This window comes from Phascolarctos cinereus, unplaced genomic scaffold, assembly GCF_003287225.1.
Source record: "Phascolarctos cinereus isolate Bilbo 61053 unplaced genomic scaffold, phaCin_HiC Scaffold_5;HRSCAF=322, whole genome shotgun sequence".
NCBI classification, from domain to species: domain Eukaryota; kingdom Metazoa; phylum Chordata; class Mammalia; order Diprotodontia; family Phascolarctidae; genus Phascolarctos; species Phascolarctos cinereus.
The window spans coordinates 403960254-403975221 of NW_027555958.1; the positions used below are offsets into that span (position 1 = coordinate 403960254).

The following is a 14968-nucleotide window of genomic DNA, read 5'->3' on the forward strand; positions in this document are numbered from 1 at the left end:
TCCAGCTCTGCCACTTAACTACCTGGGTGACATTGGGCTAATGATGTCATCTCTCTGGACTTCAGCTTCCTCCTCTATAAAAGAAAGTACATAGACTAAATGACTTATAACTTTCAGCTCTAAACCTAGGATCCTATGAAACTAAGAGTGGGAAACATTCACAGAACAAGAGAAATTTATTAATAGACACAAAGAGAGAGAAACCCAAGAACACCCACCCCTACTGTTGTGCTGTCTATCTAAATCCAGTCTTTCTCACCTCCTCTCCTTCCCCCACCCTCCACAAGTATCCTATGGTTCTGCTAATGCAGTGTTAGGAAACGTAGTTTCTGAAACACTAGTAGCAAACATTCTGCATCTTTCCATTTAAATGTGTTGGTTGAAGGTAGTTTGAATATGAGCAGGAATCCAATGCAGTCTCCAAAGCCCTTGTCCATCTCTAGTCCTTTCTCACCCTTGTGGCCCAGCTTTCCCTGATGGATTGACCACAGTCATGTTTAGCTTCCAGGATTTCCATAAACATTCTGAGTTTTCGTAAAAGAGAGCAGAGCCTGAAAAGGCTCTAATATCATTTTATGGAGACTGCTGAAGAAAATTTTCTTGCTTGGAACAAAGGGTGACTGGAAATGGGGATCCCACACTGAGATGCTGGGATTCTAGAGACTTGAGGAAGTTCCTTAGAATCATTGATTATTTTTTAAAATTAAATTTCATTTTATTTTCAGATCTGCATGTTCTGCCTCCCACCTGTCCACTCCTCCCCACCCCAAGCAAGTAAGAAAACTAAAACCCCAGTTATAAACACGTATAATCAAGAAAAACAAATTCTTGGGTTGGCCATGACAAAAAACAAAGTCTCAGTATGTGCTCTTGGTCTCTCTCCTCTCTATCATGTGTCTGACAGCAGGTTTCATCTTGAATCTTCTGGAATTGTAGGGTTACTAAGTCTTTCAAAGTAGTTTGTCTTTACATTATTGTTGTCATTGTACAAATTGTTTTCCAGGTTCTACCCACTTCACTGCATATCGGTTCATATGAGTCTTCTCAGGTTTCTCTGAAACCATCCTTTTCTTCAGTTCTTACAATACAAAAACATGCCACCATATTCCCATACCATAACTTGTTTAACCATTTCCCAGTTTATGGGCACCCTTTCAGGTTACCAATTCTTTGCCATCACCAAAAAGAGCTGCTATAAATATTTCATGAACTAGACTTTTAAAAGAGCTCAGGAGAACTTTCGACTGAAGCATTGCATCAAATTGCCTCCTTTTACAGATGGGAAATGACTAATCCAAGGCCACACAGGTAGAAAGTGACAGCGTGGCCCAGAAACACCAGTAAAGAGGTAAGACTTCATGGGAGGGACTGATCATGACAGGGCAGAATCATTTAGAGGAACTGATCCATTGCAGACAGCATTTGTTGTACTTCCTCTCTTTCCCCACCCCTCCCCTCCCTTCTTCCCCCCTTCCTCTCCCCAGGGTTACTAAAAGGTGAGGATACTTCCTGACCTGTTTACAACACAGAGAAGTCAGCTTGGGGAAGACTAGATCTGCTTTTGAGACCCACTTGAAAGAAGAAAGAAAAAAAAGGGCCCTTGGCCCTGCCCCGTGGAGAATTCGGGAGCCAAGGAGACACAGCAGGGACCAGTCTTTGGTAGGAAAGATTTCCTCTCCGCTGAGTGCTTTCTCTTCTGCCTCTGCTCTGCCTACTCAGAGTCGCTCTTCGGGAACAGTCTGTGGTCTCTTCCTCTCAGTTCTCCTCTGGCCATGTCCTTAGCTGAGGCAATCCGTCTTTGGAATGAAGGGGTGCTGGCAGCAGACAAGAAGGACTGGCTTGGAGCCTTGGAGGCCTTCAGTGAAGTTCAGGACCCCCATTCCCGGATCTCCTTCAACATCGGCTGCATTTACATGATTCTAGAAAACCTGCAGGAGGCAGAAAAGGTGAGTGAAGGACCTTTACCCCTGCTTTGTACTTTGGTGGTATCTTCATGCACAATCTTGTCTCCTGAGGGGGGAGGGTCTCTTTTCTTGTCCATCTCCAAACTGAATCCATCCTTTGAGATCTGTCCTCTCTAGGAAGCCTTCTTTGACTATTCCCCCTTTTCTGAATTCCTCTTGTGCCATTTGGACCAGACTGCTTAGCTTATGTTTTTCCACTATCTCATGTCAATCTCTAATTCATTTGGCAATCACCATGTGCCTATTGTATAGCAAACACCCTATAAGGATTGGAGCCCCACAAAGTTTAATCTGTCATGCCAGCCCATCTTCCCAACTAGAAAATAAGCTACCTGAGGAGAAGATGGATGTAAATCAAACTGTAAAAGGTTTTAACATTATATGTAAATTAGACCACCCACAAAGTCTTTCCTTGTAGTTATCTATGTATGTGCCATATTTCTCTACTACAGTAAGCTGAATGTAAGCAGGCCCATGTTATCATGGAGTGGAGGAAAGAGTATAGTCAGGAGAGATCTGGTATTTACAAATAGTAAATGCACTAGGATAAGATCCTTGGGCATTTGTCCCAGGGTGCCATCATCTGGGAAAATATACTTTTGGGGGGCACGTGCGCATGTATTTTCTCCACACTGCAGCCTGGAGATGAACATCTCTTATGTCTCATGGAGACTTATGTTCTGAAACTTTGAAGTCTTTGTTGGCTTCAGGACAAGGTGGGACCCCACTGTCTCACCCAACACTACCTTTAGGAACACAGAAGGGCTGGTGATCTTCTTCAGTCTTATAGCAACTCACTTACAAAATCTACATGAGCTCCAGGATAGAGGGAGGGGAAAAATGATCACCAACTTGGGGTGAGGGATGGAGAGTTGGGATCAGTAAAGGTTTCAGTGAGGAAGTATCTCAGTGACGTCCAGCATTGAATTCATGCACAGATTGATGTATAGATAATCAGGTCAGGTAATCAAACAGGTGAACCCCGAGGCACTCCACAAATAGATATCTCTGATATTATATATACCGGTTGGAGATTAGAATGTAAACAAGCACGATTGCTTCAAGGATAAAGAGTGGGTTTCTTAGTAAATAGCAGTTGGTTCAAAGGACAAATAGGATGCACAGGAGTGTTAGTGAGTCCTCCTGGAAAAGGAGTATGTAGACAAGGAGAAAGTAGAAAGTTAGGTAGAGAGTACAAAGGCATCTATACTCATTGGAAATATTTTTAGAGTTTACCCCTATGAGGTGCTTTTTGTCAAAAGCTTAGTAACAATGGAGAAGGTTGGAATGGAAGATATATATATATATATATAAAAATATATACATATATACATACATACACATATGTGCGTATGTATATGCATATATGTGTATGTGTGCACACACATACATGCATGTTTGTATGTATGTTCACAAGCATAAACGTGTATATGTGTGCATGTATGTATATATTTATATATTTGTATTTTCCCTCTACTCCTAATTTTTAAAAATCTTGAACTTCACTTCTCCTCCTCCTCCTCCTCCTCCACCTCTCCTATTGTCCTCCTAGCCCCTTGTCTTTCTTGATTTTCCCCTTTGACTTCATGCCTTTGTCATCCTCAGAGGTAGCCAGCCCAGCCTCCAGATATCTCTCTTCCAGACACCAGCCATCCTCAGCTCTCAGGCCAAGGTGGCCCCTTTGGGTCTTATCAGCACCTTTTCACTCTTGCATACATACGCACAAAACCACTTTTTCTCTCTTACAGGCCTTTACCAGGAGCATAAGCCGAGACAAACATTTAGCAGTGGCTTATTTCCAGCGAGGGATGGTTTTTTATAGGATGGCGAAGTAAGTCTTTTATATCACACAATATTGGGAATGACATGAGGGTAGCAGGAGGGATGTCAGTTTTACTCTGTGGTCATTGAAAGTTTTTCCTAGTTTCTATCAAGAAGTCTGACTCTGGGCTGTGTGAAATATGAGTAATTAATCGTAGTCCACATTTCTACAGCTCTGCAAAGTCCTTTCCTCATAGTAACCCTCTGGGAGAATAGATGATTCAAGTGTCATTATTCCCATTTACAAATGAAGAAACCGAGGCTCAGAGAAGTTAGATGACTTACCAAGATCATACATATAGCTTGTAAGTATCAAAACTGGGGCTCAAACCCAGGCCCGCTAAATCCAGATTTAGCATCTGTTCTACTACAGCCTGCTGCCTCTCTTGTCATCACGCAGCAAACTAAGACATGGTTAAAAACTCGAGGGAGCATATTGTGATAGAGCCTGCTGCCTCAGAGCCACGAAGACCTGACTCCAGGTCTCACCCGAGCCTCATGCTGGTTGTGTGATCCTGGGCAGCTGCCTTATTCTCTCAGCGATCATCTAATTTAGCTCTCTAAGACTGTAAATTAGAGGAAGTTGCTTATTTGCATTTTAGAGGGAGTTTTTTTACTGAGAGTTCCCTATGCCAATGAAATTATAGGGCCAATAAAGTAAACAAATAACTCTATTGAGAATACTAGTGTAGAGCTAAAACTGGTGCTTTGTTAACTCTATTATTATCTATTCTGATTGTACATTTAGGTAGCTGGTTGGGCATTGGAAAGAGTGCTGGACGTGGAGTCAGAAAGACCTGATTTCAAATACTTATTAGCTGTGTGATCCTGGGCAAGTCAGTTCACCTTGATTTGCCTCAGTTTTTTTATCTGTGATACTAGAACCTACTTCCCAGGGTGGTCATGAGGATTGAATGAGACAATATTTGTAAAGTATTCTGAAAACCCTGAAGTACTATATAAATGCTAGCTATTATTATTGTTTGTGGTAATGTTTTGGGGAATATTATAGCCACATCTGTAATAGAGCTATGTTTTAACGAGGTTTGTCGTAAAAACTCTTGAAAACCCTGTCTCATTTCCGTCAAAATTTGTCTTTAAGAATCTCACTTAAAGTTCTAAAAAAGTTATGCTATTTAATTGTTCTGAGAGGATTTGTTTCAGAAGCAGTCTGTAAAAATGCAGCTGTTGCTAGGGGCAACGTCATCTGCTAAAGCAATTCCTATCAAGATGCAAAGACCTTGAAGGGGCTTTTTGTGAGAGAGAAGTCTTTCAAAAAGGAAAAAAAAATTGATGAAGACAGAGAAGACAGTCTTCATGTGAAAAGAAACATTTGAGTGGAGATAAAGGTGACAGGCATGAGGGCTTCTGCCCCTTCAGGAAGTAAATTCCACATGCCTGGTTTTCTCTCTGTTCTTTGAATACTCCAGAGGGAATCTACAGAGAGAGCCAAAGGGAACACAGGTTACATCTTCTAGCTGACCCCAACTAAAAAGACAAAATAAAGCCATTCCTCTCATCAGCTCTAGCAATTTCATCAGTGGGAACAGACCACTGGTGAAAGTGATGGAGGGAAACCATGGGCTCTTCAAGAGGACTTTTGACAGTGAATCATCCTGAAGTCCTAGAGCTTCAGAGAAATCGGGTTCAGTCAGGATGAAATGGAACAGAATATTCTTATCAAAGTCTGGGGAAAAAGAGAAGGGGAAGGGAATAAGCATTTATTAAGTGCCTACCATGTGCCAGACATGTTATAAAAATTATCTGATCTTTATAACAATCCTGCAAGGTGAGTGCTATTATTATCCCCATTTTACAGTTGAGGAAACTAAGGCAGACAGAGGTTAAATGACTTGCCCAGAGTCACACAGCTCGTAAGAATCTGAGGCTCGATTTGAACTCAGGTCTTCCTGACTCAAGGCCTGGTGCTCTATCTTTTGGACCATCTGGCTACCAGGTCTCAATTAAAATGTGATGAATAACAATGAAACAGGGCAAGTAGGTGGCGCTGGCTAGAGCACCCACTCTGGAGTCAGGAGGACCTGAGTTCAAAGTCAGCCTCAGACACTTGATACTTACTAGCTGTGTGACCTTAGGCAGGTCACTTAACCCCAGTTGCCTCTCCAATAAAATAAAATAACATAACATAACAATAAAATGTTACTAAGGAAGGTCAAATTTGCTGTACACTTTCAACTGTAGTTTAAATTTTTCTTTGAAAATCTGTGCAGGGTGTATCATCTTTAAAGACAGTGTTTGACCAAGACTGGTCCCAAAGAATAGATGAGCAAATAAATACACCTCCACCTGTCCCTTCTTTGCTGAAGTGGGGGACTAAGAGAGCAAAACTCTGCATATGTTGTCAGACTCAGTTGATGTAGTGATCAGTTTTGCTAAAGAACCTTTTTTTTAAAAGATGGTTCTCTGGGTGGAAACACACATATTTGGAAATAAAAGTGTTATGAAAACAAAAGATATCAATAAATACTTAAAAATAAATATATCATTTGATGACATTATTTAAGGCCAGCTAAATAAATGAATATCTTCAATTTTTAAAGGGGGAATTGTGGGCTTGTTCTAAGCCACCTCTCTGGCACAAGGCAGAATGCTGTTCCAGCCCTGGCTCTGCCTTGTGTGACCTTGGGCAAGTCATTTCCCTCAAAGGGACAGTTAGATCTGATGTTCCTTAAAGTCTTTATCAGTTCAAACCATCTCTAAGCTTTTACTGCTTTGGACTACATTGCCATGACTAAGGTTCCACTTGGAGGTACTCATACCCTTTTGACATTTGGTTCACAAGTTTAGGTTTGCAAACTTGTCGTTCAATAAGCTACTATCTTCCTCCCTCCCCATCATGACATAATAAAAATGCTACAAGGTTCTTACTGTATTTTTTTCAATGTTAACATTTTATTGATTTTTTTTGTTTTTATATAACCTTCTCTGAGTGGATCCCTGTCCCTTCCCCACCCAGTGAGCCATTTCAACTAACATAGAATAAAAGAAGGAAAAAGAAAAAAGTTTAGACAACTCCCCAAATGTCAACAGAGTCTGACTGTATATGCAATGTTCTGTACCCATTGTCCCCCAGCTCTGCCAAGAAGGGTGGAAACTGTACTTTCTCATCTCTTCTTGGGGCCAAGCTTGGTCATTGTAATAGACAGCATTCAGTTTCATTTGTTGTCATCATTCTCTCTATTTACCTTATTTCTTCTATATTTTCCCCCAATTCAATTTTATTGTTTTTACTTACTACCAAGCATTTCTTTTCCTCTTCCTCACTTTTCCACCCCTCCTCCCCCACCCCCATTAAACAATGAAAAGAAAAAAGAAAACCTTCGTGAAAATACATATAATTAAAGAAAACATGAGCAGCCAAGTGGCTCAGTGGATAGAGTGCCAGGCCCAGAATCAAGAAGACTCGTCTTCCTGAGTTCAAATCTGGCCTGAGACACTTACTAGCTGTGTGACCTTGGGTAAGTCACTTAATCCTGTTTGCCTCAATTTCTTCATGTGTAAAATGAGCTAGAGAAGGAAATAAAAAACCATTCCAGTATCTTTTCCAAGAAAACCCCAAATGGGGTCACAAAGAGTTGGACATGACTGAACAACAACCAAAAAACCCCCTGAAAAAACAACAAATTTCTGCATTGGCTATGTCCAAAAATTTATGTCTCATTCTGCATTTTAAGTCCATCATCTCTATTGTAGAAAGTAGTTAGAATGTTTCATCTTCAATCCTCTGGACTGATCATAGTGTTGAAGTCTTTCAGAATTGTTTTTCTTTCTAATGTTGTCATCATATAAATTGTTCTCTTAGTTCTGATTATATTACTTTGCATCAGTTCATAGAGATCTTCCCTGTTTCCTTTGAGACTGTCCATTTCATAATTTCTTATAGTACAAGAATCTGTTACATTCATATATCATAATTTGTTTAGCCACTCCCCAATAAATTAAGGATTTAATTGATGAGGGGTATGTAGCAACTCAGCTTATAAAGCATGATGTGGTGGTGGGAACAGACGACCTTGTTAATAAACAGAAGTCCATCATCACAGAGAAACTTGCAGAAGTAGACAAATACCTAGCTGATGGTTTTGATGAACATTTATAGTTAATTAGCATCTTGCTACAGTGATGCAGCAATTAACTCACAATATGAACTGAAAATTCAGTATTTTTGTACATTTTAACGGAAATAAAAGTTTGTATATAAAAAAAATTTTAAAGGGCGCAGGTAGGTGGTGCAGTGAATAGAGCACTGGAGTCAGGAGCACCTGAGCTTCAGTCCAGCCTCAGATACTTACTAGCTGTGTGACCCTGGGCAAATCACTCAATCCTGTTTGTCTACACACACACACACAAAAATTTAGTTTCCAGTTTGGGGACTACCATGAAAGATCTAAAAACATTTAGTTTCCAGTTTGGGGCTACCATGAAAAGATCTGATATCTGCTGTATGTATATTTGTTGCTGCTGTTGTTTTGACTTCTTGCCTCAGCCTGGACTGGCTTGGGTTGAACCAGTAGGCTATCTGGCTCCTCAGAGTTCACCCACACGACTGGATTCTAAGTTTCCCCTTTGAAATGGGTTCCTTTGAATAAAAGGTGGTTTCAGATAAGGTCCTTTTGAAGCAGATCACCCCAAGGATTAGCATTGTAACATCTCACCCCAATCTCCTCCCTACTGTTATTGCCTGCAAATGGGATCTCTAGCTTCCCACATATGCCTATCCCAGGACTGTCCTGCTCTGTTTTGTGAAAGCTTACTATAGCTAGACCACCTCTGGCCCCTGGCCATGCTTTACTGCCTGTTACTGCATTGTACCTTGCCCACACTATTCTATCTCTTCCTCTGAGTACAGTAATTAAGTCAATGCTACCGTTGCTCCTGAAAAGGACATGTTATTCAATTATTCTGTGGCTCCACTTACCGTCCCTGGGACTTTCCAGACCAAAACACCCTTCCTTGACCACCCTTTCCCTCTATGTGTTGATTTCCTTTATTAGAATTCAAACTCCTTGACTGATTCACTTCTGTATTTGTATCCCCAGTCCTTAAATCCAGGACCTAGCACCTAATAATAACACCAATAACAACAATAATAATAATAGCCAACATTTATGTAGCACTTTCAAGGTTTGCAAAGCACTTTATGGTGTTATCTCATTTAATCCTCGCAACAACCCTGAGAGGTAGATGTTATTATCTCCATTTTACAGTTGAGGAAACTGAGGCTGAGAGATTAAATGACTAATCTAAGTCATAAGCATCTGCACCAGGAATCAAACAAAGGTCTTCCTGACTCCCAGACCCAGTCTCAGTCTACTATATTACCAATAGTTGCTTCATTGATTCAGACTTCAAGGCCAAATTTTCTTCATATATTTTATGAAGGGTTTGCTAAAGTGAGATTTGTGGTGGGTTACTTTAGGACATTTTGGGAATTTTAGCACATCCATTATTTGAAGAGATACAGCATGGCATAGTAGATAGAGAACCTCCCTTAACTTGCCCAGGGTCACTTGACTGAAGAAGTATCTGAGGGCAGGATTCAGACTCAAGTCTTTTTGAACTCCAAGTCCAGCTCTCTATCCACAACCTGACTTTGATGCCTCCTTCGTGAAGATTGGGGAGACTGAGGCTGAGAAATTGACTTGCCTGGGATTACAAAGCAGTAAAAAAATGTCTGAGGCAGAATTCAAACTCAGGTCTTCCTGGTTCTAAGTACAACACCCTATTCACTATGCCCCCTAGTGGCCACCAACAACCTAGATTCAGACGGCTTTTGCTCCAGATGGCCCCTATTGAGGGTAATGCAGGCAGTAGTACAGGACTAGTTGATCAGCTAGGGCAATTATAGTATCCCTCCTCATGGGTGAAGAATCTCTTAGCTGCTGCCAAGGGGCCTGTACTTGGTTTCATGGTGATGTGGATATAGAAGAAAAAGAATTAGCTTGCTAATGCAGCAGGAGCCCAGCTTGGAGCTGTCAGCTGCCCAACGGTTTTCTAAGGGGGCTGCATTTTCCAAATGGCAACAAGGACAGCAGAGAACTATTGGGAAGGGGGTAGAGGGAAGAAAAGGAGCATTCTTCTTGTCTGCCTTTTTGATACAATGCTGGGATATATACAGTAGCAATGCCACCCAGGCTGCTGGGACACAGCTCGCCCACACACGTACCATCTGAGTTCTATTTAGGAACCACTTTTACCGAGCTCCTTCAGACAGAGAACATCAGGAAACACAGATGTGTGTCAAGGCTGACTCCCTCCTAGCTGAGGCCAAAGGGAGGAGGAAGAGGAGAAGAGAGGGGAAGGAGAGGATCAGGGAGAGAGAAGGAGAGAAGTTTGTTTGAGATAAGACAGAGGATGGAGGGGTCAGAAAGGGGCAAGGGAAGAGGGCTGGTGTCCTTCAAAAGAAAAGACTATTTTGCGATCTGATGAGGACATACATATAATAAGCAGGGAGTGACTGGGATGGATTGGGTTTGACCAGAGGAACTTCCTGCAGTCTCTACTGGGAAAGAGAGTTGGTAAAGCCAGGATGGCAGTGGTGATGGACCTCTGAGAACTTGGAAGAAGCTTTGGGGTTGAGAGTGCTTTTCCTCCGAGATTATCCTGTATCTATTCAGTGTATGTGTGTGCTTATTATACATATACATTGTATATGTATGTATTATATATTATATATAATATATTGTGTGTACATATCTAGATCTAGATCGCTATATTTAGAATATATATGAAGTACGTACAAGATATATATGTACAAATATCTTGTATGTACTATCTGTACATATATGTGTGTATATATAATATATATATGTATATATATATATATATATATATATATATATAATCTTATATGTATTTAATTGTTCTCATGTTGTCTTCCCCCATTAGAATGTGAGCTCCCTGAGGGAGCTTTATTTTTTCCTTTTTCTACATCCCCATCTCTCAGCATCCTCTCTGGCACATAGTAAGGGTTTAATAAATGTTTGTTCACTGGCTGAGTAGAAGTTTTGGGGCTGGTTCCGTAAAGGTGAACTGAGCAAATACTTGGTAAGGTGAGCTGCAGTGTGGGGGACAGGGTGTCAATGCCCATTCAGGCAAGGATCATAGGATTACACATTTAAAGTTGGAATGGACTTTGGAAGCCATCTAATCCAAAGTCTTCATTTTACAGATGAGGAAAGTAGGGCTTAGGAAGGTGAAGGACCTGAAGTCACCCAGATAGTAAATAGCAGAGCCAAAGCTTGAAGCCAAGTTGGACAACTTGGACTCCAGAACTTTTGTGACATACCATACTGCCCCGTTTTTGTTGTTGTTGTTGAGTTGTATTCAGTTGTATCTGACTTTTCATGACCCCATTTGGGGTTTTCTTGGCAAAGATACTGGAGGGGTTTGCCGTTTCCTTTTCCAGCTCATTTTGCAGCTGAGGAAACTGAGGCAAATAGGGTTAAGTGATTTGCCTGGGGTCACACAATTAATGAGTGTCTGAGGCCAGATTTGAACTCAGGAAGAGGAGTCTGACTTCAGACCTGGCACTCTATCCACTGTGCCACCTAGCTGCCCCACTGATCAGTTTACTTAGACTTTATAGCAAAGCATTTCAAGTCTTCTGGGTCATGCTGGGTGGGGAAAATGAAGAGATGGGGACATCAGAGTGGATTGGAAAGCAGCTAAATGACCGAATAAAAAGAATAGTCACCATCAATTCAATACCAAGTGAAGTGGAAGGCTCTGGTGGATGGTGTCCCCCAGGGGTCTGGGCTGGGACGGGTGCCCTAGGAAATTTTTATCAGTGACTTACTTGGATAAAGACATGGCACACTCATCTGAGTTGTGGATGACACAAAGCTTGGAGGTCAAGAGGCAAGTCATCCCCTCAATTTAATACACACTTAGTAAATATAAGCTCCTTGAGGGCAGGGACCATCTTTGGCCTCTTTTTGTATTACCTGTGCTTAGCACAGTGCCTGGCACATAATAGTTACTTAATAAATGTTCATCAACAGACTGATTGATTAGCACCTACTATATACAATAAACAATTGGATGTAGCTCTGATAGTATAAAGCACTGATGATATAAAGATGAAACTGTTGAGTTTCCACTGGTGAGGAACTTGCAATGTAGTAGGAAGGATGAAGAAAATACATGGCCAACCATGATACAAGTTATCATGTAAGTGGATAGGAGAGTTCAAAGCAGAGATCTGGGATGAGAGAGAATGCTTCCTATGTATCAGAGATCTGGGATGGGGAAGGACACTAGAGAACACTTTCCACGTATCAGAGATCTGGGATGGGAGAGGACAAAGGGCAGGCCAAGGTCAAGGAATTGTGAAGTCTGGTTTGGTTGGAACGTAGACTACATTCAAAGAGGATCATGTGATAAGGCTGGACAAGGTGGTTTGGAACCAGATTGTGGGGGGCCTAGAACTTCCTGGATTATGAGTTTTGATTTGTTTTGCTTTGGTAGATGGTAGAAGGATTGCTGAAGGCTTTGGAGCAAAAGAATGATCTAGTAAAATCTTTGTATGAGATTAGAAAGAATGTACTGGAGAAGGAAGAGTGGAAGCTGGGAGACCAGTCAGGAGGCTATTGTCATTATCCAGAGGAGGGGTGATGAGATCCTGAACTAGGGAATCAGATCTTACTAACCTGGACTTGCTGATAGTGAGAAGGGAAAGGAAGGGATGGCTAGCACAGTGGATACTTGCACAACCCAGGTAAGGCACTTAAGGATCTAAGCCTCAGTTCCTTCATTTATAAAATGGTGATAATAGTAGCATCTACTTAGCAGGATTATTGTGGAGATCCTTAAATTCAAGTGATGATGAGGATGGTTAGGAGAAAAGCTGGCAAAGGAGAATAGATAAATATGACAACTCATTGCCACCAAGTGGGAAGAGGGGATATTGAATAGAGGGGAATTCTGAGTGTCATGAAATTGTTTGTTGTTCAGTTTTTTTTTTCAGTCGTGTCCAACTCTCTGTGACCCCATTTGGGGTTTTCTTAGCAGAGATAGTGGAGTGATTTGCCATTTCCTTCTGTAGCTCATTTTATAGATGAGGAAACTGAGGTAAACAGAATTGAGTGACTTGCCCAGGGTCACACAGCTAGTAAGTGTCTGAGGCCTGAATTAAACTTAGGAAGATGAGTCTTCCTGACTCCAGGACCAGCACTCAATGCACTATGGCACCACCTAGATGCCCATGAAATATATTAGAGAGGTACAAAACAAAGTGTTATGAGAAATCTGAGGGGAAGTTCATTACCAAAGAATGTGGTGGGTGGGGGAATCCAGAAAAGCTTCCTGCTTTCAACAGGAAGCATGATTGAAGAACCAAGTCAAGAGCAGATGTAAATCCACTGTCAGGGCATTGGGTGTGGATTGGCAAGGGTGGCAAAGTTAAGGCCAGGCTAAGGTCTGAAGCAAAATAGCTAATAATAATAAGCAATAATTAGATAATATTTATAAAAAGCACTGAGCACAGTGTGTGACACCTGGTAGGTACTATTTAAATGCTCATTCTTTTCCCTCCTCTATTTATATAATGTTTTAAAATTTTCAAAAGGATTAACAAATATTATCTCATTTTATCCTCGCAAGCCTGTGTGATAGGTGCTATTATTATCCCATTTTACAGATGAGGAAACTGAGGTAGACAGAACTTAAGTGACTTGCCAGGGTCTCCTAGCTAGTAAGGGTCTGAGCTGGATTTGAACTCAGGTCTTCCTGAGTCCTGTATTTGCTTTGCCACCTAGTTGCCCAAACCAGGGATCACTCCAAAGCGGGTGATGTGATGCTTTTGAGTGGGTGGCTGAAGGTTTCCTCCAGACTTAACCTGGAAGGGGTGCATGTCTGCCCCAGCTTTCAAAGTTGAGACATGGGTTGGCTCCCTAAGGGCACTCAGGAATACTCCATGTTGGATGCGGCAGACAGTGCTATATCCTTAGAGCAGATGAGGCATTCTACTGAAGCCAGGATGCATGTGACCTTCTCTCCAAGGTCATGAAGTTGTCACTGTTCAAATAATTTCCCAGGGTTGGGGGCTGGGAGGAGAATAACAGGATTTGGCCCAGGGCCATGATGGGAGTATTTTTATCAAGAATTTTTCCATTTTTAAAAAAATATGAAGCATATTTCTTGCCTGGGTGGTTTATTAATCCAGTCTTTCCTTGTCTCACTTGGCATGGATTTCTGGATGTCCTGATGTGCTGGGGAATTGGATATAAAGATAGCTTACTGGGCTAATTCAATATCTCCATAAAGATAGGGACCCTGACACAGCAGGGTTTGACTCACAACTGAAATTAATTTGTCCACTAGGGAGAAAAAAAATCTCATTTGTAGGTTAATGATGAAAGTTTTCCCTCTGAGGATCCTCAACTGTCTTATAAACAGTGAGCGTAATATGATAGAGATTGCATAGGACGAAGAATCAGGACACTTTGCTTCTAATCTAGGTCATTGTTGTCTGTTCCCCTCTTGCCCACCCCTCAGTGACTCTGCCCCACTGTCTTGGCTGGGGCAGCTTACCCAGCTTTTCTGAACTTGGAAGATGGTGAGAATGATGGTTTCGCTCATTCTATTTCAAGGGACCATTATAAGAGTAAATTCTGTCATATACTATGCACACACACGCAACTGCACCTGATTTCATTGGTATGAGGATATTCCCTCTACCGACGCAGGTTAGCACACAATCTGCCATTAATAGTCTTAGACCAAGGGTGGGGAATCTTCGGCCTTGAGGCCACATGCAGCCCTCTAAGTCCTCAAGTGTGGCCTTTTGACTGAATCCAAACTTCCCAGAACAAAAAGATTTGTTCTGGCCACAGGTTCCCCATCCCCGGTCTTAGATATTTTCCTGGGCACTGAACAGTCAATGATTTGCTCCCAGAATCCCACAACCAGTATGTGTCAGAAGTGAGACTACATACTTAGGTCTATATTGACTCTAGCCATTCTGCCACACTGCCTTATATAAAGTCCTAGGGACTAGACTTGTGACTTCATTGGTATAAGGAACTCCCAGATGAAGAAAGTCTTTCAACCAACACATTTGGCTCCTTCTATGTAACTTCTAATCTTAGAAAGTTGACTGAAAAACTACAAGGTTAAATGACTTGCCCAGGGCCCCATGGCCAGTGTGGGTCAGAAGTGGG

General features: G+C 41.6%; 1 protein-coding gene across 1 annotated transcript in view; it reads left to right on the plus strand.

The window, feature by feature from the left end:
- The first annotated feature begins 1465 nt into the window (after window positions 1-1465).
- The window catches only part of NCF2 (neutrophil cytosolic factor 2), a 46572-nt gene continuing 33069 nt past the window's right edge, over window positions 1466-14968 (plus strand). The window contains exons 1-2 of the mRNA XM_020984382.2: window positions 1466-1946; window positions 3713-3795. Coding sequence (XP_020840041.1) covers window positions 1773-1946; window positions 3713-3795 — 257 coding nt within the window. The 5' untranslated portion in view covers window positions 1466-1772. The remainder of the gene's footprint in view (window positions 1947-3712; window positions 3796-14968) is intronic.